Source organism: Myotis nattereri (assembly GCF_964212035.1).
Source record: "Myotis nattereri genome assembly, chromosome: 1".
Lineage (NCBI taxonomy): Eukaryota > Metazoa > Chordata > Mammalia > Chiroptera > Vespertilionidae > Myotis > Myotis nattereri.
In genome coordinates, this window is record NC_138075.1 from 215634740 (window position 1) to 215657534 (window position 22795).

Sequence of the window (22795 nt, forward strand, 5' to 3'; positions counted from 1 at the left end):
CATGTCAACACTGAAGCGCCCCAGACCTCCATGCTGGAAGTATTCAATAGGTTGTTGGAAATACCTGTACTTCCAGAGAGGGGTCCGGGCTGCAAAAGTGGGTTTTACTGGTATATCGTTGGCAAATGAAGCCACAGAAGTGAATGAAATCTCCCAGAATGAAAAAAAGAGGAGGGAAGAACTGACTATGGAAGATAAAACGACTGAATGTCAGTATTAAAGGATCAGCTAATGTTGGAATCCATAAATGATGGTGCAAATTCCACAAACCCTCCCAAGGGTGGAAACAGAGAAAGCATATTCTCGAACAGTGACAGATGAGTCAAGAACAACAAAATGAATAAAATAAATGAAGAACAACTGGTAAAGGGCAGAACTGAAACTGTTTACTAGATGCTATGAAAGCATACAATCTCGAAAGAAAGAGAACAATCAAAAGGTGAGATGCTGCAGAGGTCAAAGTCACTTACAGCAAGAAGTCTAACAAATGCCAGCTAACAGAAAGCCTTACATGTTATTTATAAAATCAGAGAGGCCACCGTGATGTCTATTTGTAAATACCCTCTAAGAGAAGCTGACTATGGAAGGTAAAACGACTGAATGTCAGTATCAAAGGATCAGCCAATGTTGGAATCCATAAATGATGGTGCAAATTCACACGAACACTCCCAAGGGTGGGAACAGAGAGAGCATATTCTCGAACCTGTTGGGTACTGAACAAGAAGAGGTGCAGCCTGGGAAGGATAACAATGGTAAGAGATTTGAGTGTTGCTAAGTCAGGTGGCTAACTATAGAGTTCAGTGTGGAATAAGAACAAACAATAAAAGCCAGAAGGTACAGATGTCCAGTTCCTAACATGAGACTTGAAAAGTGATATATGTGAAAAGATCTCACTTAGGTCATAATATATTGTCCCTTCTACATATTGTTGGTTTCACTTTAAAAATTCGTTAAGACTTTTTGCTTTTATGTTCATAAGGAATACTGGTCTATAGTTTTATTTTCTTGTAATGTCTTTGCTTTTAGTAACATGGCAATACCGTCCTTGCAGAATGAATTGGAAAGTATGTTCTGCTCTCCAATTTTCTGGAATGGTATGTATAAAACTGGCATAATTAATTTCTTAAATGTCTGGTAGAATTTAATAGTGAGATTACCTGAGCCTGTAGTTTTCTTTGTGGGAAGATATATAACTACAAATTCAATTTCTTTAACTATAATGCTATTCAGGCTATAAGTTTCTTTTTGAGAAAGCTTTAGTAGTTTGCTGGTTTCAAGGAATTTGTGCTTCTTCAAAAGCTAAATTTACTGGCAGAAAGTTATTCATATTTGCTTGTTATTCTTTAAATATTTGTAGAATTTGCAATGATGTCATCTTTCTCATTTTTGACAGTAGTAATTTGTAAATAATCAGATCTCTATCTGGTATGATTGTCCTGCTTAGAGTTCTTTAACATTTCTTGCAGCTCATGCCTGTTTGTGATGAACTATTTTTCAGTTTTTATGTCTAAAAGTCTTAATTTTACCTGTGCTGGGTATAGAATCCTAGGTTGCTATGTTTCCCCCCCTTGGGAAAACTGTCTTGCTCCACTGTCTTCTTTCTATCTAGCAAGAAGATGAAAAATCCCATAATCTTTATCTTTGTTCCTCTGTACGTAATTTATCTTTTATCTCTATTGCTTTTAATATTTTCTCTTTATCACCATCTTTAAGCAATTTGATTATGATGTCCTTCAGCACTTTGTACTTGGGGCTGAGTTTCTTGAAACTATAGTTTATCAAATTTAGAAAAATTTCAGACATTATTTTTTCACATATTCTTTTAGCCATACCCTTCCCCCCTTCAATGACTCTAATTACATGTATTTTATCTACTTGAACATAAACCACAGCTCACTAAGGATCTTTTTTGTTCAGACGTTTTTTTCATTTTGGATAGTTTCTATTGCTGTTATCAGGTTCACCAATCTCTTCATCAGCAGTGCAAATCTGCAAATTAATCCTAGAAATTTTATCTTTTCATCTTTATTCTTTTTTTTTTTAAATATATTTTATTGATTTTTTTTTACAGAGAAGAAGGGAGAGGGAATAGAGAGTTAGAAACATGGATGAGAGAGAAACATCGATCAGCTTCCTCCTGCACACCCCCGCAACCAAGGTACATGCCCTTGACTGGAATCGAACCTGGGACCCTTGAGTCCGGAGGCCGACGCTCTATCCACTGAGCCAAACCAGTTAGGCCATCTTTTCATCTTTAGTACTGCAGTTTTCGTCTCTAAAAATTTGATTTGGATCTTCCATGTCCTCTATTTAACTCATTCAATCTCTCCTCTAGCTCAGGGATGCGCAGTTAAAGCCTGTGGGTCAAATTCGACCCACTGCCTGTTTTAGAAATAAAAAATTGTACCCCAATATACAGACATACCCACTAGCGTACACATTATCCATGTCTCCTTTTATGCTACAACAGAGTTGAATAGTTACAACAGGGGCTGTATGGGCCACATAAAACTACACTATCGACCATCTGACCCTTTCAAGAAAAACTGTAAATTCCTGATCTATATTAGAAGACAAATATAACTGTTTTATTGCCTCTAATTCTATTATCTGTGTCATTTCTGGGTTGGTTTTGACTGGTTTTTCTCCTCATTATGGTCATATTTTGCTTGCTCTTTGTATGACTGATACGTTTTGACTCAATCAATTTTACCTTTTTGAGTGCTGGGTATTTGTCTATTCCTGTAAATATTCTTGAGCTTTGTTCTGATGCACAGTTAAGTTACTTGGAAAGAGTGTGATTCTTTCAATCTTGTTTTTAAGTTGTTAGGTAAAACCAGAGCAACATGTAGTCTAGGCCTAATTTTGCAGCACTATGGAAGCAAACCCTCCCGAGTACTCTAGTTGATGCATGTGAATTTTAAGATTTTTCCACACTGGTTTCTGGGAACAGGTCCTATTTGTAGTAGTGATTGAGCTTTAGGAATTCTTCCTTCTAATTCTTTAGGTTGGTTTCCCCCCAACCTTGGGTAGTCTCCTCACACACACGTGCTGATCTATACTCAACTGAAGATAGAGGGAACCCTCTGCAGATCTCTGGAACTCTGCACAGCACTTTCCTCTCCAGTTCTCTGCCCTGGAAACTCTAGCCATCATGGCCTCCTTAGAGTCCCAGCTCCATCTCAACTCAAGGTGCTTACTAGGCTCCATCTGGATGCCCCCTCCCTAATCATGTCGTGGAAACTCTCCCCAGGCACTAAGCTGGAGCAATTGTAGAGCTCACCTCATTTGCCTCCTGTCTCTCAGGGATCACCTGTCCTTTCTTGCCTGCTGTCCAATATCTTGAAAACCGCTGTTTCATAAATTTTGTCCGGGTTTTTAGTTGTTTCAGGCCGGAGAGTAATTCCAGTCCCTGTTACTCCATCTTGGCCAGAATCAGAAGTCCTAAAAGCTACTAAAATTTTCCAAACAGGGAAAATTGCTTAAAGGGTAAATGGAAAATCATGATAAAGTAGATGGGACCTAACTATATTATTTTATGTATTTAAGGAAAGAAATTTTTCCTCATGTTTATCATCATAGTATTGATTACTATTTTTACAGGGTATCCAATTAAGTAACTAATTTATCCATCAAAATATATTTTATTGTTAGGAGTCACCCCAACCTACTGCTGCTGGTAATGAAATAAAAATATTTATCAATCAATTTTTAAATTATCTATACATGTGAATTCAACAATTCCACTGAGTATTTCTTCAAAATATGTAACAATAAGTAACTGAAAATATATTTACATGAACCTGTGAGACAAGTTATATTTTCCTATCCCACGTCATGTGGAATATTTATGTAATGCCTTTTTAAAAGTTTTTTAATGTTGATTAATGTAATTTCAGAATTATAGAAAAGTTGTAAAAGTAGTACAAAGAATTCCTAGTCCCCTTTCCCCCAAACATTTTACCATGTTTGTATACGATGTTTTAAACCATTCAAGAGCACACTGTAGACATGTCATCCCTTTACCCAAAATACTTTAGTGTTTATTTCTTAAAACAAAGGCACTCTCTTATACAATCACAATGCAATACCACGGATACAATATTTGTATCTATAGATTTTATTCACATGCCGCCACTGTCCCACTAAAGTCCTTTACTAAGGGGAGAGGGGGGACAGTGTTGAGAAACTACTGCCCTCAGGCCAAATCAGGATGGCCTCCAGTTTCTCAAAATTAAGTTGAGCTGGAACAGACATGCCATTCATTTACATGTTTTCTGTGGCTTATTTGAGGATATAAGAAGAGAGTTGAGAAGTCCCAACAGACTCGGTGTGCCTCAAAAAGCCTAAAATGTTTGTTATCTCGCCCGTTAACAGAAAATGTTTGCCAACTCTCTAGCTTTAGATCAAAATAAAAATTTTTTCCTGGCAGAAGATTTAGTTAAATTTAGTTTTCATGTCTTGTTGGTATTCTTTAATAAGGTATTCCTCAGTCTTTGTTTGTTATGCTCTTGAAAAATTAGAAGAGTAAATGCCATTTATTTTATAGAATGCCCCTTATTTGCATGTCTGATGTTCTTATGCTTACATTTAGACATTTACACATTTTTGCAATAACAGCACAAAGGTAATATTATGTCCTTCTCAGGATGCACATAACATTTATTTGTCCTATTGTTGGTATTTAGATGACTTCATTAAGGTGGTGTCTGCCAGGTTTCTTCGTTGACATTATTATTTTTCGCTTTATAAATAATACATACTTGTGAGGACACACTTAGAGACTATGTGAATACTTCGTTTCTCATCAGATTTTAAACCAATAGTTTAAGCATTCATTGATGATTTATGCCTGAAACAATTACTGTAGTGGTTGCCAAAGTGTGATTTCCTAATTCTGGCATTCCTTCTACTTTTATTAGGTAAAATTCTTCTGTAAGGAAAAGCTATCTCCTCTGCTTCATTTACTGAATCATTTTTTAACTCAGTGTAGGTTTCTTAACTATCATTTTATTATATGGATTGTAATCCATTCCTATAATTTATCTTGATGATCAAAGTGCCCATGATTTCGCTAAAAGGAAGCCTCTTCAAGTTGGCTCCCTTGGAATCCTTCTGGCATGTCTCCATCATTCTTTGAGTGCAACAGCTTTTAAGTAACAGCAATAATGTGGAAATTATCCAAATGGCCATTAATGTAAAAATAAAACAAAAGCAGTGTGAAGACAATGTAGAGAATGAAGTAGAAGATATATACACAGAACAATAGTCAAGTATAATGTCAGACTTTAAAAAGAAGAAAAAATACAGGCATATGTTTATATGTGCTTATAATTTTCTTGAAACATACTAACAATGCAGGATTAGCATTAACTCTAGGACTAAAACTGTGGAAGTGAATGTCTTACATTTTATTTACAACCATCGACTGTTGGAAATTTTTAAAATCATTTTCAAGATTAATACTTTTAAATTTAACATTTGCAATTAAATCTTATAAAATTAATTTATATCATTGGAACACAGTATATTTACAGACTCATTAAAATGGGTAAAATCTTGTGTTTTCTGTAAAATTCTTTTCTAAAAGGATGTATTAAGTATCTTTCAAGTCCCATGTATAATCAACAAATTGTGACTGGTTAAATGGAGCCAGATATAGAAAACTATTTTTTACACTGTAGACCTTGTGATATTAACTATGACACCCAAGATTATATTCAAAGGCTTACTTTCCCCTTTGAAATGTATCCTCTTATCCTGATATTTTTATGGGGGGAAAGGGGATGTAGGATAGAGAGGATGGGACTAAGCTTATAATCTAGATACCAATATATCAATAACTTCTTTTCAAGATCACCTAATACAGTTTTGAAAATGACAGGATCTAACACTTGTATGAAATGTTTTATTGAAAGGCTGACCAATATAATGCTTACCTAGTGAGTCGTTTAGGTGGAGGCCGCTCACCGAATTTTCTGGGGGGAAAAAAAAGAAGAAAAAAATTAAATAGGCTATATGACATAAGCATTTTAGGAAACATGAAATCTCTTTTATCACATATACTTCAACCCTACTGACCACTGAAGAGACAAATCCTCAGGTAAACATCAATACCCCAAAATAGTAAAATACAAAAATGATTCCTAAACAAAAACAGCACACTTGAAGTAGGCCTCTGAGCAAGTAGCAGACTGATTAGATGAAGATTTCCGGTACCTTTCAGAGATACTTTGCAAACAAAAACCACTAACCAAACTCCCTGTCTCACACCATCTACAGCACCCAGAAAAATCCTCACAGCCCAAGAGGTAGTGTAGAGGTCACAAGTGTTTATCACGAGCTGGGACTTAGCTATACACTTTTTTTTAAAATTAAATCTTTATTATTCAGATTATTACAGTTGTTCCTCTTTTTCCCCCCATAGCTCCCCTCCACCTGGTTCCCACCCCACCCTCTGCCCTTACCGCCTCCCCCCACTGTCCTAAACCATAGGTGCACGATTTTTGTCCAGTCTCTTCCCACATCCCCCACACCCCTTCTCCCCCCAGAAGAATAGTCAGTCCACTCCCTTTTTATGCCCCTGATTCTATTATAATCACCAGTTCATTCTGTTCATCAGATTATTTATTCACTTGATTTTTATATTCACTTGTTGATAGATGTGTATTTGTTGTTCATAATTTGTATCTTTACCTTTTTCTTCTTCAAGGATACCTTTCAGCATTTCATTCAATACTGGTTTGGTGGTGATGAACTCCTTTCACTTTTCCTTATCTCTGAAGCTCTTTATTTGACTTTCAAATCTGAATGACAGCTTTGCTGGATAAAGTAATCTTAGTTGTAGGTTCTTGGTATTCATCACTTTGAATATTTCTTGCCACTCCCTTCTGGCCTGCAAAGTTTCTGTTGAGAAATCAGCTGACAGTCGTATGGGTACTCCCTTGTAGGTAACTGACTGTTTTTCTCTTGCTGCTTTTAAGATTCTGTCTTTTGCTCTTGGCATTTTAATTATGATGTGTCTTGGTGTGGTCCTCTTTAGATTCCTTTTGTTTGGGGTTCTCTGCACTTCGTGGACTTGGAAGTCTATTTCTTTCACCAGGTAGGGGAAGTTTTCTGTCATTATTTCTTCAAATAGGTTTTCAATATCTTGCTCTCTCTCTCTTCTTGTGGCACTCCCATAATTCGGATGTTGGTACGCTTGAAGTTGTCCCAAAGGCTCCTTACACTATCTTCATATTTTTGGATTCTTTTTTTTTTTTTTTTAAATATGAGGAAGGGAGAGAGATAGTTAGAAACATCGATGAGAAACATCAATCAGCTGCCTCCTGCACATCTCCTACTGGGGATGTGCCTGCAACCCAGGTACATGCCCTTGACCGGAATCAAACCTGGGACCTTTCAGTCCACAGGCCGAGGCTCTATCCACTGAGCGAAACCGGTTTCGGCAAATTCTTTTTTCTTTTTGCTTTTCCGGTTGGGTGTTTTTTGCTTCTTCGTATTTCAGATCTTTGACTTGATTCTTGTGATCCTCTAGTCTGTTGTTGGAAGTCTGTATAATATTCTTTATTTCAGTCAGTGTATGCTTAATTTCTAGTTGGTCCTTTTTCACTACCTCAAGGGTCTCACTAGACTTATTGAGGATCTCATTAAATTTATCGGCGGTCTCACTAGATTTCTTGAGTGTCTCACTAAGTTTATCGGCGGTTTCTAGAAAATTCTTGAAAAACCTTATAACCGTGGTTTTGAACTCTATATCCAGTAGTTTGCTTTCCTCCATTTCTGTCATTTGTGACCTGTTTCTTTGTCTCTGCATTTTTTATGCTTCCCTGTGTTGATAGAGTGGCTTTCTTGTGCTAGGTGTCCTATAGGGCCCAGTGGCTCAGCCTCCCCAATTACCTGAGGTGGACACTCTTGGTGCACCCCCTTGTGGGCTTTGTGCACAGTCTTGTTGTAGTTAAGCCTTGGCTGTTGTAGGTATCACTGGGAGGAATTGACCTCCAGGCCAATTGGCTGTGAGAATCAGCTGTGTCTACGGTGGGAGAACTTCTGTGCTGGAGACACCCTTCTAGGGCAAGACTTACTTCAGTGGGGCTTTGGTGCTCACTGAGTCTGCCCCCTGAGTGTCTCCCTTATGGATCTGAGGAGTTGTAATCTGGATGGTCCCACTCTGACCACTGAGTACACTGGCTCTTGGATCTCTAAGGAGGTGCTAATTTAGCCTCTGCCTGAGGCTACCCAGCAGGAGCTCAGCTGTGAAGGAATACAAGCTGCTGTGGGGCTTTGGGCCAGCTGCAGTTTGTTAGGTAATTTTCAGATTGCAAAGGGCCAGGCCTGTCATATGCAAAAGCGGCGCACAGCTTGGGCGGGGCGGGGTCTCAGGGGATCAACAGGATGGAGCAAGCAGCTATGGCTGCTCCTCAGTCCTGCCCTAAGAGATTCGCTTCTCAGTGTCCCGCGCTGCAAGCACCTCTGAGAGAAAGCCACCCTCGAGGTCCGACTGATGCCAGACAGTCTAGCCCAGCTGTGGGAAACTACGGCCCGCAGGCCGGATCCGGCCCATTTGAAATGAAGAAAACTAAAAAAAAAAAAAAAAAAAAAAAAAAAAAGACCGTATCCTTTTATGTAATGATGTTTACTTTGAATTTATATTAGTTCACACAAACACTCCATCTATGCTTTGGTTCCAGCCCTCCAGTCCAGTTTAAGAACCCATTGTGGCCCTCAAGTCAAAAAGTTTGCCCACCCCTGGTCTAGCCTCTCCCCGTATAAGTCTGGGTCGCCAGAGACTTGCCCAGAACTGGAGTTCAGAGCAGTAGGGAGCTTGAGACTCCCTCCCAATTGAAAAAGACAACCGTGTCCTCAGCTGCCAGCCCTTTCCATGTGCGCCTCTGTACCTCTGCACTTTACTTCCACACCGCACCTCCTTTGAGTCTCGGTATGCTTTTCTCTTTCTTTCTAGTTGTAGAATTTCCACTCAGCCAGCCTTCCTGTGGTTCTGGATGACATCTGTTTTATCTTTTAGTTGTATTTTTGAAGTGGTTGTGCAAGGCAACAATTTCCGGTGTTTACCTATGCCGCCATCTTGGTTTCTTGAACTATACATTTTTAATACACTCTCCTCTTTAGTCATTATAAAATAATTCTGTAAGGTGTATATTTGCTCATTTTAAAGATGAAGAAAGCATCTTTCCCAACGTTACAGAGTAAATAAATGGCAGCAGAATTGAGATTTAAACCTACATGCTGACTACATAACTAGCATATGGTATACTCCCCTTCATAATGAAACTAGAGGCCCGGTGCATGAAATTCGTTCACAGGTGGGCCGGGCTAACCTCTCGCAATCTGGGACCCATTGGGGGAATGTCAGGCCTAAACCAGCAGTTGGACATCCCTCTCGCAATCTGGGATGCTGCATGCACCAGTGACCATACTTTTCATACAGGTGAAAGGCATCTTGCTGTTGTATGGGCAGCTACATTTTTTTGCCCTGATTATAAAAAGTAGTACATAATATGATCCTTCTGAGGTAGTAGTACCATTTTCCACATTTTATTGGGGGAGGAGGGGGGGACACAAAAGCAGAGAGAATTGGCGTTGTCACACAGTTGTAAGTGTCAGAATCAGGGCTGACCACAAAATTGCAAGCCAGAGTCGATGCATGTAATTGCTGCATCATCCTGTTTTTTTCTTCAGTGTTGGAGTAGCTTTGCCAGGTTTTAATTTTTAAATCTAAGAGACTGTTCCCAATATATAGGGTAGGGTCCCTAGGCCTGGCTGGTGATCAGGGCCATCTGTGGGGTGACCAGTGGGCAGGGCGATCGGGGGTCCCCGCTGTCACCCACCTTGGCTGGCGACCTGGTGCCACCCGCTGGCTGGCCCTGCCCCCCGACTGCCGCCGCTGGTCACCTCCCTCTCAGGGGACAGACGCTCAACCCAGGATTGGGGGCAGCTCCTGCATTGAGTGTCTGCCCCCTGGTGGTTAGTGCATGTCATAGTGACCAGTCATTCTGCCATTCAGTCAATTTGCATATTAGGGTTTTATTATATAGGATAGGCCAGTGGTCGGCAAACTCATTAGTCAACAGAGCCAAATATCAACAGTACAACAATTGAAATTTCTTTTGAGAGCCAAATTTTTTAAACTTAGCTATATAGGTAGGTACATTGTTATTAACTTAATTAGGGTACTCCTAAGGCTTAGGAAGAGCCACACTCCAGGGGCCAAAGAGCCGCATGTGGCTCGTGAGCCTCAGTTTGCCGACCACGGGGATAGGCTAAATGGACTAAGAGAAGCCTTTCAACTAGTTGGCAGAGGGCATTACTCAAGGGCAACCTGTATTACTATTTTTTAGTTGTAACTGCTTATGCCAAAATAACTAAAGGAATTACCTATCCTATCTAATGAAAGAGAAACATGGTAATTGGCGTACGAGTGCTACCCTTCCCATTGGCTAATCAGGGCGATATGCAAATTCACTGCCATAGTTACAAAAATAGAAGCTAAACAAAACCCCAGAAACCAGCTTTCAGCTAGCCGGGATTTCAGACCTGGAGTTGATACAGAGTTTCGATTGTAGAACCTAAACAAACCAGATACCTGCTTTCAGGAACGGAGGCCTAAGAGCTGGAGCCTCAGAGCTAAAGCTGGCTCAGAATAAAAAAAGAAAAAAAAAAGAAAAAAAGGAGCAGTTGGGAGCTTCAGTCCCAGCCTGAAAACAGCCCTCAGCCCCTCACCCAGACTGGCCAGGCACCCCAGTGGGGACCCCCACCCTGAAGGGTGTGTGACCAGCTGCAAACAGCCATCATCCCCTCATCCAGGCTGGCCAGGCACCCCAGTGGGACCACCACCCTGATCTGGGACACCCTTCAGGGCAAACCAGCCAGCCCCACCCATGCACCAGGCCTCTATCCTATATAGTAAAAGGGTAATATACCTCCCAGCACCGGGATCAGCGGAGCCGAGAGGTCTCCCAGCACCGGGAACAGCATGACGGGGGGCAGCGCCCAAACCCCCTGATGGCCCTGTGGCTCTGTGTGTGACAGGGGGCGGGGCCACAACCTCCCTATCGGCCCTGCTCTGTTCCTGACAGGGGAAGGCGCCCCAAGCCCCTGATCGGCCCTGCTCTGTGCCTGATAGGGGGGAGCTCCCCAACCTCCTGATCACCCTGCGGCTCTGTGTGTGACAGGGTGCGGCGCCCCAACCCCCCCTCCCCACGGGTCCTGCTCTGTGACGGGGTAGAGCCATAACCTCCCCATCGGCCCTGCCCTGAGTGTGAGAGTGGCGGCGCCCCAACCCCCTGATCGGCCCTGCTCTGTGGATGAGAGGGCAGCGCCCCAACCCCCCACCCCACGGGCCCTGTTCTACGTGTGATGGGGTAGAGCCATAGCTTCCCCATCGGCCCTGCCCTGAGTGTGACAGTGGCGGCGCCCCAACTCCCTGATCGGCCCTGCTCTGTGGGTGATAGAGGGCGGCGCCCCAACCCCCTGATGGGCCCTGCTCTGTGCATGACAGGGGGGAGGTCCCCAACCTCCTGATCGGCCCTGCTCTGTGCATGACAGGGGGGAGCTCCCCAACCCTCTGATTGACCCTGCTCTGTGCGTGACAGGGGGGAGCTCCCCAACCTCCTGATCGGCCCTGCTCTGTGCGTGACAGGGGGTGGCGCCGCAACCTCCCCATCGACCCTGCCTTGAGTGTGACAGGGGGCAGTGCCCCAACCCCCCAATCGGCCCTATGCTGAGCGTGACTGAGGGTGGCATCACAACCTCCCAATCCGCCCTGCTCTGTGCATGACAGGGGGCGATGCCCCAATTCCCCAATCGGCCCTGCTCTGAGCCCGACCAGGGGCTGCACCTAGGGATTGGGCCTGCCCTCTGCCACCCGGGAGCAGGCGTAAGCCAGCAGGTCGTTATCTCCTGAGGGGTCCCAGACTGCGAGAGGGCACAGGCCCGGCTGAGGGACCCACCCCCCCAAGTGCACAAATTTTTGTGCACCAGGCCTCTAGTCTATACATATAAAACCCTAATATGCAAATAGACTGAACAGCGAAACAACCGAACAACCGGTCGCTATGATGTGTGCTGACCACCAGGGGTGCACACGGAACATGGCAGGCGTCAGCGGCAGAGTGCGAAACATGGCAGGCATTGGCTCCGGCAGGATGGTGGAGCAGATTGGGGCGCTAGTCGCTATCATTGGGGCAAGCCTCTGGTGATTACTGGAAATTCTTTGCTCCTGCGCACTGCAGTCCCGCCGGGAGCTTGCACCTGCTGCTGGCACTGGCCCCTTTACACCCACTGCTGCCGCCAGAGCCGCAGCTTGCACCCACTGCTGGCACCCAGAGTTGGCCCCGATTGCTTGGCACCGTCAGCAGGTGTGAGCGGCGGCTGCTGGCCCCGATCGCCCCTCAGGGCTTCTCCACTTCTCCCTGCTCCTGAGGGGCGATCACGGCTGACAGCCACCTCTCGCGCCCGCTGCCAGCCCCACTTGCATCCGCTGCCAGCCCCACTTGCATCCACTGCCGGCGCTAGAGCCGTTGCTCACACCCACTGATAGCGCTGGCCCCTCTTGCACCCACAGCCAGCGCCGAGCCGCCACTCGCACCCAATGCTGGCTCCCAGCGCCAGTCCCAATCACTCAGCGCCATCAGCAGCTGCAGGCCCCAATCGCCCTTGAAGGCTTTTCCACCTCCCCCTGCTCCTAAGGGGCGACTGGGGCAGCAGCCACCATTGGTACCTGCTGACAGTGCCAGCCCCGCTCACACCCACTGCTGGCGCCAGCCCCAATCACTCTGTGCTGTCAGCGGGTGCGAGAGGGGCCGGCACCATCAGCGTGTGGGAGCAGTGATGGCGGGAACAGGGCTGCCAGCAGACAGGGGATGGGGCCATGACAGGAGGGGCTGGGTGGGGGCACAGAGGGTGGGCTGAGACCCGCTCCTCTCCCCACTGCAGCCTCACGGCCCACAGTTCCTTTCAAGGTGCATGAATTCGTGCACTGGGCCCCTAGTGATGTTAATAAAGACAAGTAAGTTCAAGAATCATCTAACTCCTACATGGTAACCTACTATTTCCTCTGAATAGGAAATAAGGTCTTCCTGAACAGATAGATGAAGGCATAGCTCTTGAAGAAAAACAACCAATAACATTTTATTTTATTCTTTTAAGCAAGATTGCAGTTATAAACAGCTTAAATAGCTTGTTCACCATCACAGTTACAGGCTGTGGAGCCTAATTTGACTTAAGATTTCTCTATATTTGTGATGTTCCACAGTTATTAATTTTGATGATAAAAGTTTTAGGAACCCATGCAGCTCATTTTGTTGGGTAATTTAATGCTATATGATATTGTTTATGACCTCATAATTTATAAACAATGGGTGTCTGTGACTATGAATAGTTTGGTATTTTCACTAACCCTCAAATATTTAAAAGTGACTTTAATTGAAGTAGCACCAAAAAATGAGCAAATAACCCACATTTCTGTAAGAATTACTTATTATTCTCTTTGATTTTATCTAATCGGATATAAGATTTTTAAAATAAAAACCAAACCAAAAAAATATGTTTTAGTAGTAACATCAGCAAAGCTGTTAAGAACACAGGTTTTAGAAACACTGAACTGTTGATTAACCCATGATTTGCAGTTATGGAATGAAAGGCAAAAATCTACTCCTAATCTTTTTTCATAGAAAAGATTTTTTTGATCCTTTGAAACTGATTAAATGTAGCATTATAGCGTATGATTAAAGTAAAAATGCCTCACTAGGCTTGATATAGAATTCTATATGATAAAAGCCTAATATGCTAAGTGTCCGGTCATCCGTTCAACCAATCAAAGCGTAATATGATGATGATATGCTAAGGCCACTGAACCACTGACTATGATGTGCACTGACCACCAGGGGGCAGACGCTCCGACCAGTAGGTTAGCTTGCTGCTGGGGTCTGGCCAACAGGGACTGAGCAAGATGGACCGGACACGCCCTGGAGCCTTCCAGCGGTCCCTCCCTGTTGGGCCAACCTCCCGCGTCCCTACCCAGCCCCGATTGTGTGCCGGTGGGTCCCTCACCCTGGCCTGACCCCTCAGGGGATGTAAGAGAGCCAATTTTGGCCTAATCCCGCAGGCCAGGCAGGCCAAGGGACACCACTGGTGCATGAATTTGTGAACCAGGTCTCTAGTATTTTATAAAACCCAGGGAGTTTAAGATATCTTTAAAACAATTCTTAGCTTATATATTTTAAGAGCAAAGTTAACTTTATAAAGATAAAGTGGGGTGCAGTCAGAATCTACCTAACAGCTTAAAATGCTAAAAATTTTAGAGACAGTTAACAAATGAGATAAAACTTTTCAGTGATGCCACTACCCTACTAATTATTCCAAATATCAAACATCTTTGGGATGTAACACAGGATCTAACACAGGTTTATTACATGATTAGTTTATTATATTCTGATTTAAGTGTAAATTTTCTTTCCTGCTGCTCTAAAATGATTTAAAAATTAAATTAAAAAATTAATGTTAACAATGGTCTTCTTTGGAATACCCATTACATGAAGTCAACAATTACATAAGCATGCTTGTGCATCACTCATCACTCTTGCCCTCATAGGAAACATGAACAAGGGAACACAAGCGTTCGCCTGCTGAGCTAGAACAGCATTTCAACATGATGCACCGTTCTCCAGGTATCATCCTCAGGCTAGGAATCTTATAAACATTAATAAGATTGCATTGTTTCTTCAGTATATAATAAAGCATCTCCAATAATTGTTGTGTGCATCCCAATCCTCTTTTTGAACCAGAAGTTTGACCAACCAAGATCTTTTCATAACAGGTGTATGGTGTATTTAACATTCCAAAAAACAAATAAATAAAAAAGTAAATATTTAAGTACCCTAGGGACACTATAATCCCATGAAATAATAAATTAATTCCTCACTGTAACAAAGAATCACTGCTATCAAATTTATCTTTTTGACATTAGAGGTTGTCATTATATCATTGGCATGAGTAGATTTTTCAAATTTTATGCATACTATTGAAATGTAATTTTGATTAAATGTAATAATCATTCTTGTTACATATTTAAAGGGAAAAAATTATTATTCTAGCCTGTTGGGTTTTTTTTTTTAAGTGATAAGTGACAGCTTAGATAATGTTGGTTATGCCCATGTCCATTCCTTCTTGGTCTGTTCTGTACTTTTCCTTCAGGCTGGGACTGGCAAATGAAACACAAAAATCTATGTACCATCATTACCTAATAATGTTCATATAATCCTATGGCTCAAGAAAATTTACATTACCCAAAATATATTGTTATATGTATAACTTTAAGCTGGTAAATTCATTTTACTTTAACTTCACTAGCTTTCCCCTTCTAAAATAACAATGCTCTTGTAGTCAAAGTAAGAACATGTTAATTACAGTTAAATTACATAGTTAAATCTATTTTCATATACCTGGAAGTGTAAAGTTTTTTTTAAAAGTTTTCCTTAATCATTAAATATTCTGTAAACAGTATTGAGGTTCCCACATATCCTTCAATCCATAAGATTTTTCAAATAAAAAGTCTACATAAACACTACACGTATATTACACACTTCCTTTTTGTTCACCATGGAGATGCAATATTGTTTTCTCCCATAACAGACACATTTGCTTCTATATTTACCAATCTGCTAAGGAAGTATATGACCACAAATGTATTGAAAACAAACATGATAAAAGCTATCAAAACTTCACCATCTTAACACCTTTTCTAGCTAATAGATGTTTCACACGAGAAAACCAAGTCAAAAGCCAAGGCAGGGGCAGAGGGGAAGACAAGAAAAAACTTTTTAAAATATAGAAAAATTTAGTAATTGTACTGCTACAAAATAAAATAAAAACCCGTAACACAACATTAGACCTTCTATTTTAAAAACATAGAGCTGGCTGGAAAAACAACCTCAAGTCATGTGTGAAATTTATCTGCCCTTGGACTGTGAAACTAAAAGTAATTTCCTCTATTTTTCTGTATTTCACAAATTTTGTTTAATGAAGAAATACAATTAAAATAAATTAAGGCAAGAAACACTGATGCGGTATTTGCAGAAAGGAAATAGAAAACAGCCTACTAAGTCACACAACTTTGAGCAAGACGTCAGCCTTTGTCGTGCTTCAATTATTAGTTTTGAACCTGCTCTTACCCTAAGAACCACATTAAATAGCCAATACTGCTTAAAATTTCCAGGTGTAATCAATGGTCCTTGGCTACTGGAACAAAGATGACCAAAGTATGATGTATTCTCCTGGACTATCACGTGTATGTAACATGTTTCATAAACAGAACAAATATCCTATGGCCCCATCAGGTAGAGTAACATGCTCCCCTTCTTTCTCCTATACTGGGTAGAACATTTGAAAAGCACTGTTTCCTTAATTTTTAAAGTTCATTTATCCTATCTTTTCTTTTCCAATAATAATAATTTAAAAAAAACAAACTTAACTTTATAACAAACTACCAGCAGTTTGTAAAGAAGCAGAAAGAATGGAAAGATATAAATGCAGGATGACAGAGACCACCACCTCCAGCCATTCTCAGTAAACTGGCTTTTGGGGTATCTCCAATATTATTGCCAGATAAAGGGTACCTTCCCAAAAATCCATACCTGAAAAGAGATTGTTCCCACATTAAATCTGCAGTAGCCACCAGCCTCATTATCCAGATGGCACAACTAAGTTGTGAGAACAATGACTTCCATTAACATCACATATAAAGATCTTATATGAAAATCATGCACCTTAAAACCTATGGATGGCTTCAGCAAGAGGTGGCAATGAAACCATGAGCAAACTACTTCAGTTGCATGTATCCAGAGACTGACTGGGACAAACTGACATCAAATGCCTCCTATTGTGATGCATCAAGAGGAGCAAAGTGTCTCTTCTATGATATTACTGCCCCAAAAATGCAGAGCCTGAATCTAAGCATGAAGAAACATAAACCTAAATTGTGGAATAGTCAACAAAATAACTATACTTTAAAAGGATCAAAGTTATGAAAGGGAAACAAAAAATAAAATAAAAACAAAAAACAAGGAACTGGCCCAGAGTAAAAAGAGACTGGAGGACCATGATAACTGAATACAATATACTATCCAGAATTTACTTCTGCTATAAAGAACATTACTTACATAAGTGACATAATCTGAATTAAACCAGATTAGAGAACAGGATTATATCAATTTTGATTTTCTGGTTTTGATAACTGTACAGAGGTTATTAAGAGACTGTCCTGCCAGGCCAGTGTAGCTCAGTGGTTGAGCACTTACTCATGAACCAGGAGGTCATGGTTCAATTCCCAGTCAGGGCATATGCCTGGGGTTGGGGGGTACACCCCCAGTAGGGGCATGCAGGAGGCAGCTGTTGATGATTCTCATCATTGATGTTTCTCTCCCTTCCTCTGTAAAATTAATAAAAATATAATTTTTAAAAATGCAGAGAATGTCCTCGTTTTTAGAAACACTAGCTTTAGTACTTAGGGCTTGGTATCTACTTCTTCTTTTCAAATGTTTCAGGTAAAGAGAGAGAGGGGGAGGGAGAGAATACAGAAGGATAGAGCAAATGTGGTAAAAATGTTAACACTTGTGGTATCTGGATGAACTTCTTTGTAATATTCTTTCAATTTTTCTATAAATTGCAATTATCTCACAATAAAAAGGCCACACTCAGAGAAGCACTAATCTCCTGATCAAGTTGCCTGCCTAACCCTGCTTGCCACGAAACCTGGTGGTGACAAACCTATCCAAAAAAAAAAAAAACATCAGTGGAAGGTGACACATAAGATACTTTGTGGCCAGCTTCTTGGCATAGTTTTTACGTTGTTATGAAAGTTTTTTAAGAATTGCTTGCTGTTGCCCTGGCTGGTTTGGCTCAGTAGATAGAGCATCAGCCTGCGGACTGAAGGGTCCCAGGTTCAATTCGGGTTAGAAGCATGTACCTTGGTTGCGGGCACATCCTCAGTAGGAGGTGTGCAGGAGGCAGCTGATCGATGTTTCTCTCTCATCGATGTTTCTAACTTTCTATCCCTATCCCTTCCCCTCTGTAAAAAATCAATAAAATATATTAAAAAAAGAAAAAGAATTGCTTGCTGTAGATTTAAAGTCTGATAATACCCAGTGTTGGTGTACACATGGTTAAAACAAAACTCTCATATACTGTTGGGAGCTTAAATTTGTGCAATGTTTTTGGAAAACACTATTATAATTCAAGATGTGCATAGCTTTGAATTTCTAACCATTTCAATTCTGGAAATGGATTATTTAGGGAGACAATTGTGACTTTGCAAAAATAAAGTACCATTTGTATTAACAAAACAATTGAAAATCCATGTGTGCAACTAGGAATAAATTGCTGTTTACACAGCCCCTCCCAGTCATCCTATCCTATATAATAAAAGGTTAATATGCAAATCAACTGAACGGCCGGTCACGATGAAGCACACTGACCACCAGGGGGCAGACGCTCAATGCAGGAGCTGCCCCATGGCGGTCAGTGCACTCCCACAGAGGGAGTGCCACTCAGGCAGAAGCTGTGGCGAACACAGCTGCAGTGGCAGGAGCCTAACGATATCCGACTGATGGCTTAGGCCCGCTCCCCGTCAGTCGGACATCCCCGAGGGCTCCCGGACTGCGAAAGGGTACAGGCCAGGCTGAGGACTCTCCCCCGCTACCCCCCCCCCCCCACTCCATGCATGAATCTTGTGCACTGGGCCTCTATGCCTATATACAACATACAAAAAGCTATCCAGTTAGTAGCATTAATTTTTGAGTGAAGAAGTAAGACCTACATTCCATCCCCTCCCAAGTGCATATATAAAACAACAGGCACATCCTTCACATACTTATTAGTAATAATGGTAAACAGCAGCAAAAATTCCATTTTGCTCTAGAATGCATTATATTCTTCTACAGATGTTTCATTCTTTACTAATTAAGTCTGGCTTAGGTAAATTGCAAAATGCAATTGCATTCTTTGGACTTCGACTGAAAGCCATTAATACACCAACTCTAGAATACAGGTGGCTTAAAATAAAAACAGAGAATGGCATGTAAGACTTCTAGCGCCCCGCCCCCACCAAACTATCTGAGTTGAGCATATTATTGCTGATAAAGCTCAATAGTAAAAATGCTATGCCACCAAATCTGTACAGATGGGTACTAAAAGACATGTACAAGAATGTTCATAGCATCATCAGACATAACCCCAAACCAGAAACAACACAATGACTATTGTCAAGGGTCAGATAAAACTACAGCAGCAGCCAACAGAGCGCTATTCAGCAATGAAAGTGAACCAACTATCACTACACATGCGATGTTGAGTACTAGCCAAAGAAGCCAGACTCTAGTACAAAAATGCATAATTCTGTTTACATGAAAACAAAAGCAAGAAGCAAAATTAACCTATAGTGTTTGACAGATTATAGGTTACCTATGAGAGGGAGGTATAGAGACTAGGAGGCCACAAAAAGGGCTTCTAGGGAGCTGTTAAGAATTCTTAAGTCTCCATCTGTGTGGTGATCACACATGCACATTCACTCTGTGAAAATTCACTCTACTGTACATTTATGATTTGTGTGATCTGCTATTCTGCAGGCATATTACTTAACTTAGAAATCTATTTCTTATACATATTGTTTAAAGTTTTTGGAATGAATGGCTGATTTTGAAAATAAGTTCTCTCCTGGTTGAAAGAAGTTCTTTCCTGGACTCTATTCCTATTGTCTTCAAATTCTATTTTAATATCAAAATTTTACAAGACAGTGACTTCTTATCCTCAATTACACCATTGCAGGATATATGTATTTCATATTAAAAAAAACTTAAATATTGAGCCAATGACGATGAATGTTCTGATGAAATTGGTCCTCTTTCCTTTCCATCCAAATTTCAGGTAAGATGTTCCAACACTCTTCTCTCCTACTTAGTAGGCAAGTGATTAGATACACTGTGGTCCCCCGTTTGGCAAATCATCTATCACAAGAGTATACTTTAAAAAAAAAAATCACTAATTATGCAATGCCATGAATAAATACTGAATATGTACCAGGATTAGAATGTTCCTGTTAATTTGAAAACTGGCTTCCTTTGCCTATCTCACTAAAACTGAGATGAATTGGGAGGAGAGAATGGTGTAATTGTTTTCTGAGATTCTGGTTCCTTTCTTCTTTCATTAACCATTTAGCACACATTTAAATGCCTACTGTATTAGGCACTGTTCTAGACCCTTGGAACACATAGCAGCAATTACACTTAAACATGGCTCCTATCCGTATCAAATGCACTACAATAGCAGCTACAGGAGGGCCATCCTTGGGCTACATACCATGCATGCGTATCTCACTTCATACACATATCAATCTTACAAGATAGGTGCCATTATTCTCAGCTTAGCAACTACTGTGCTCAGGTTCACAAAATGGTGAATTTGGTCCAAAATGTAACTAGAGTATAATGTTCACGATTTTCCATATTTTGTACATTGAAATAGAATTTAATTGCATGTGAAGAGAGTGCCCAGAGAATAAATTTTTATGGGAGAATTATAAAATGCACTAATTGATGCTAAAACTTTCTATAATACAGCATAGATTTAGTTTGTTTAAGTGAGGGGTCGACAGAAAACCTGAAAGGAAACTGTCCTTCATTATCCTCCTAATAACTTCAGCTACTGATTAAATTTTGTAAGGGTTAAGAGTAAATTTTTCTTTGATTACTAAAAAGTGAGAAAATGTTTTCTAAAGCTGTAAATAGATAAAATTCATGAAATCTAAAGACATCTGCCATGGGAGCCACACCTTGGCTATTGAATACATGTAAGTATATACCGTAGACACGTGTACGACTGCATATGTGTATGTTATAAATTTGACAATTATTCTTGCATTTTCCGTGAACAAGGGGAATAAATTACAAATGCAGTGGGAACTATGAAAGTTTCATGACTTTAGTGTTTAGACTATCAATCACTTTCTACAAAGGACATTTTTTCAGAGTTAAAAAGGACCAAGAATCTACACAGACATCTTCAGTTTAACAAAGAGGTTCGGCAGTCTTCATTTTTCTGTTGGTAGAAATTTTACAAACACAGTACCAGCCCAACCTACACCAAACCATGTTTGGCTAATTTGTTAGACAGCCAAACCTTTAATACACAACTTGGTATTCTAAAGTATTTTAATTCAGCAGGGCATCTGCCCTTTATTTTCCTTTTAAATACTGTAGATTAGAACACTTATAGATGGTATAACCCAAATAAGGTCTATTGCATAAAGGAAAAGCTATGATTCGGGTTTGTAAGGAGTTACGCTGTTTCAAAGAAGCATGTCCCTAAAGGCAAAAAATTGAGAATAACAATTATCATCTTAAAACATGTAACATAGGACACTGAGTTAAAAAAGAGAATATGCAATATGCAAAAATGATAAAATAATCAAAATTCGTATGTTCAGAATGAAGAAAAGCTTTCCAAAATGTTTCTAATAACACCATTACATGAATAAGGAAATGGCATTCTGCTTGAGTGTTAATACCCAAAACAATACATTTCTTCTGAATTGTAATTTAGCTTTCTGTTATCACATGTCATATTATAATCATCAAACCTACATTTGTGGTAAAGCCAAAAACCACTCTGAAGAAGTGGTCTTAACCACAATTGAAAGCTTAAAGGATGGCTTCCTGCCAACGTGTATCTGAGCCATTAACCTGTCACACTGCCTTCATGCATTGCTAGGACACACACAAAAAAACAACAAAAACAAACAAACAAACAAAACAGCCCCAGCAGCTGGCCTCCCAGGAGATCCTGATGGTACAAAATCTGACAGCAAACTGGTTTGCCTTGGGTGGCACTACAGGCAGCCTAATACTTCAACTACCATTCAAGGAGGTTCTGCTCAGCACAGGCAAAAGGAAAGGTTCTGAATTGAGGTTTACTATGAAGTAATTAAAAGTATTCAAGCCCTGGCCAGTGCTGGCTGGCATGGTTGTCCTGTACACTGAAGGGTCAAAGGTTTGATTCACAGTCAGGGCACACACCTGGGTTGTGTGTAATGGGAGGCAACCAATTGATGTCTCTCTGGCATCAATGTTTCTTTCTCTCTTTTCTCTCTTTTCTCCTCTCCCCTCCTCTCCCCTCCCCTCTTCTCTCTCTCTCTCTCTCCCCTCTTCTCTCTCATCTATCACCAATGGATTTCATGTAACCCCCTTACACCTCCTCCTTTGATTATAATGTATAAAATAAGATGCAAAACTACCATTATCTGGAGCATTTTCTCAATCCGTTGAGATTTTGCTTCTAGGCAATGTCAGTTTGGCTCAAATAAACTCATAAAAATCCCCTTCAAGTTTAAACCTTAGTTTACATGTTCTCATGCAAAATGCCTTGCAAAGCCACAATGCCATAGGTTACTGTTGTTACTAGCTCAACAGTAGCAATGTTTGTTAATGAGACATGTTGACATGTCAAAAAAGTGATAATCCAGTTTCTAACGAATTCTATGAAGAACTGGTATCAAGATCTAAATGGGGCTACTAACAATACACCTGAAAAGGAGCCCTTAGAAGTTTATATTCCTTCATGTAGTTTTGTTGAGTCTGAAACTGAAGGGTGATAAGAAAAAAATCTAAGATATTCTAACTTAAATTACAGTGGCTGGAGAGTAAGAGATAGAACTCTAACAAACGACCTCTCACATCCCTTGTTTTTGCTGGTTGGAATTTCAGATTAATTTACAGGTGGCTATTTT

At 40.8% G+C, this 22795-nt stretch overlaps 1 protein-coding gene across 6 annotated transcripts in view; it reads right to left on the reverse strand.

Moving 5' to 3' along the window:
- RBPJ (recombination signal binding protein for immunoglobulin kappa J region) overlaps positions 1 to 22795 on the reverse strand; it is a 104371-nt gene that overhangs the window by 38336 nt on the left and 43240 nt on the right. For 3 of the 6 annotated variants that reach the window (XM_081083066.1, XM_081083063.1, XM_081083064.1), the window contains exon 2: positions 5940 to 5978. In XM_081083066.1, coding sequence (XP_080939192.1) covers positions 5940 to 5978 — 39 coding nt within the window. Of the gene's footprint in view, positions 1 to 5939; positions 6129 to 22795 lie in introns of those variants that run through there. The other 3 variants (XM_081083065.1, XM_081083062.1, XM_081083067.1) reach the window with 1 other exon arrangement.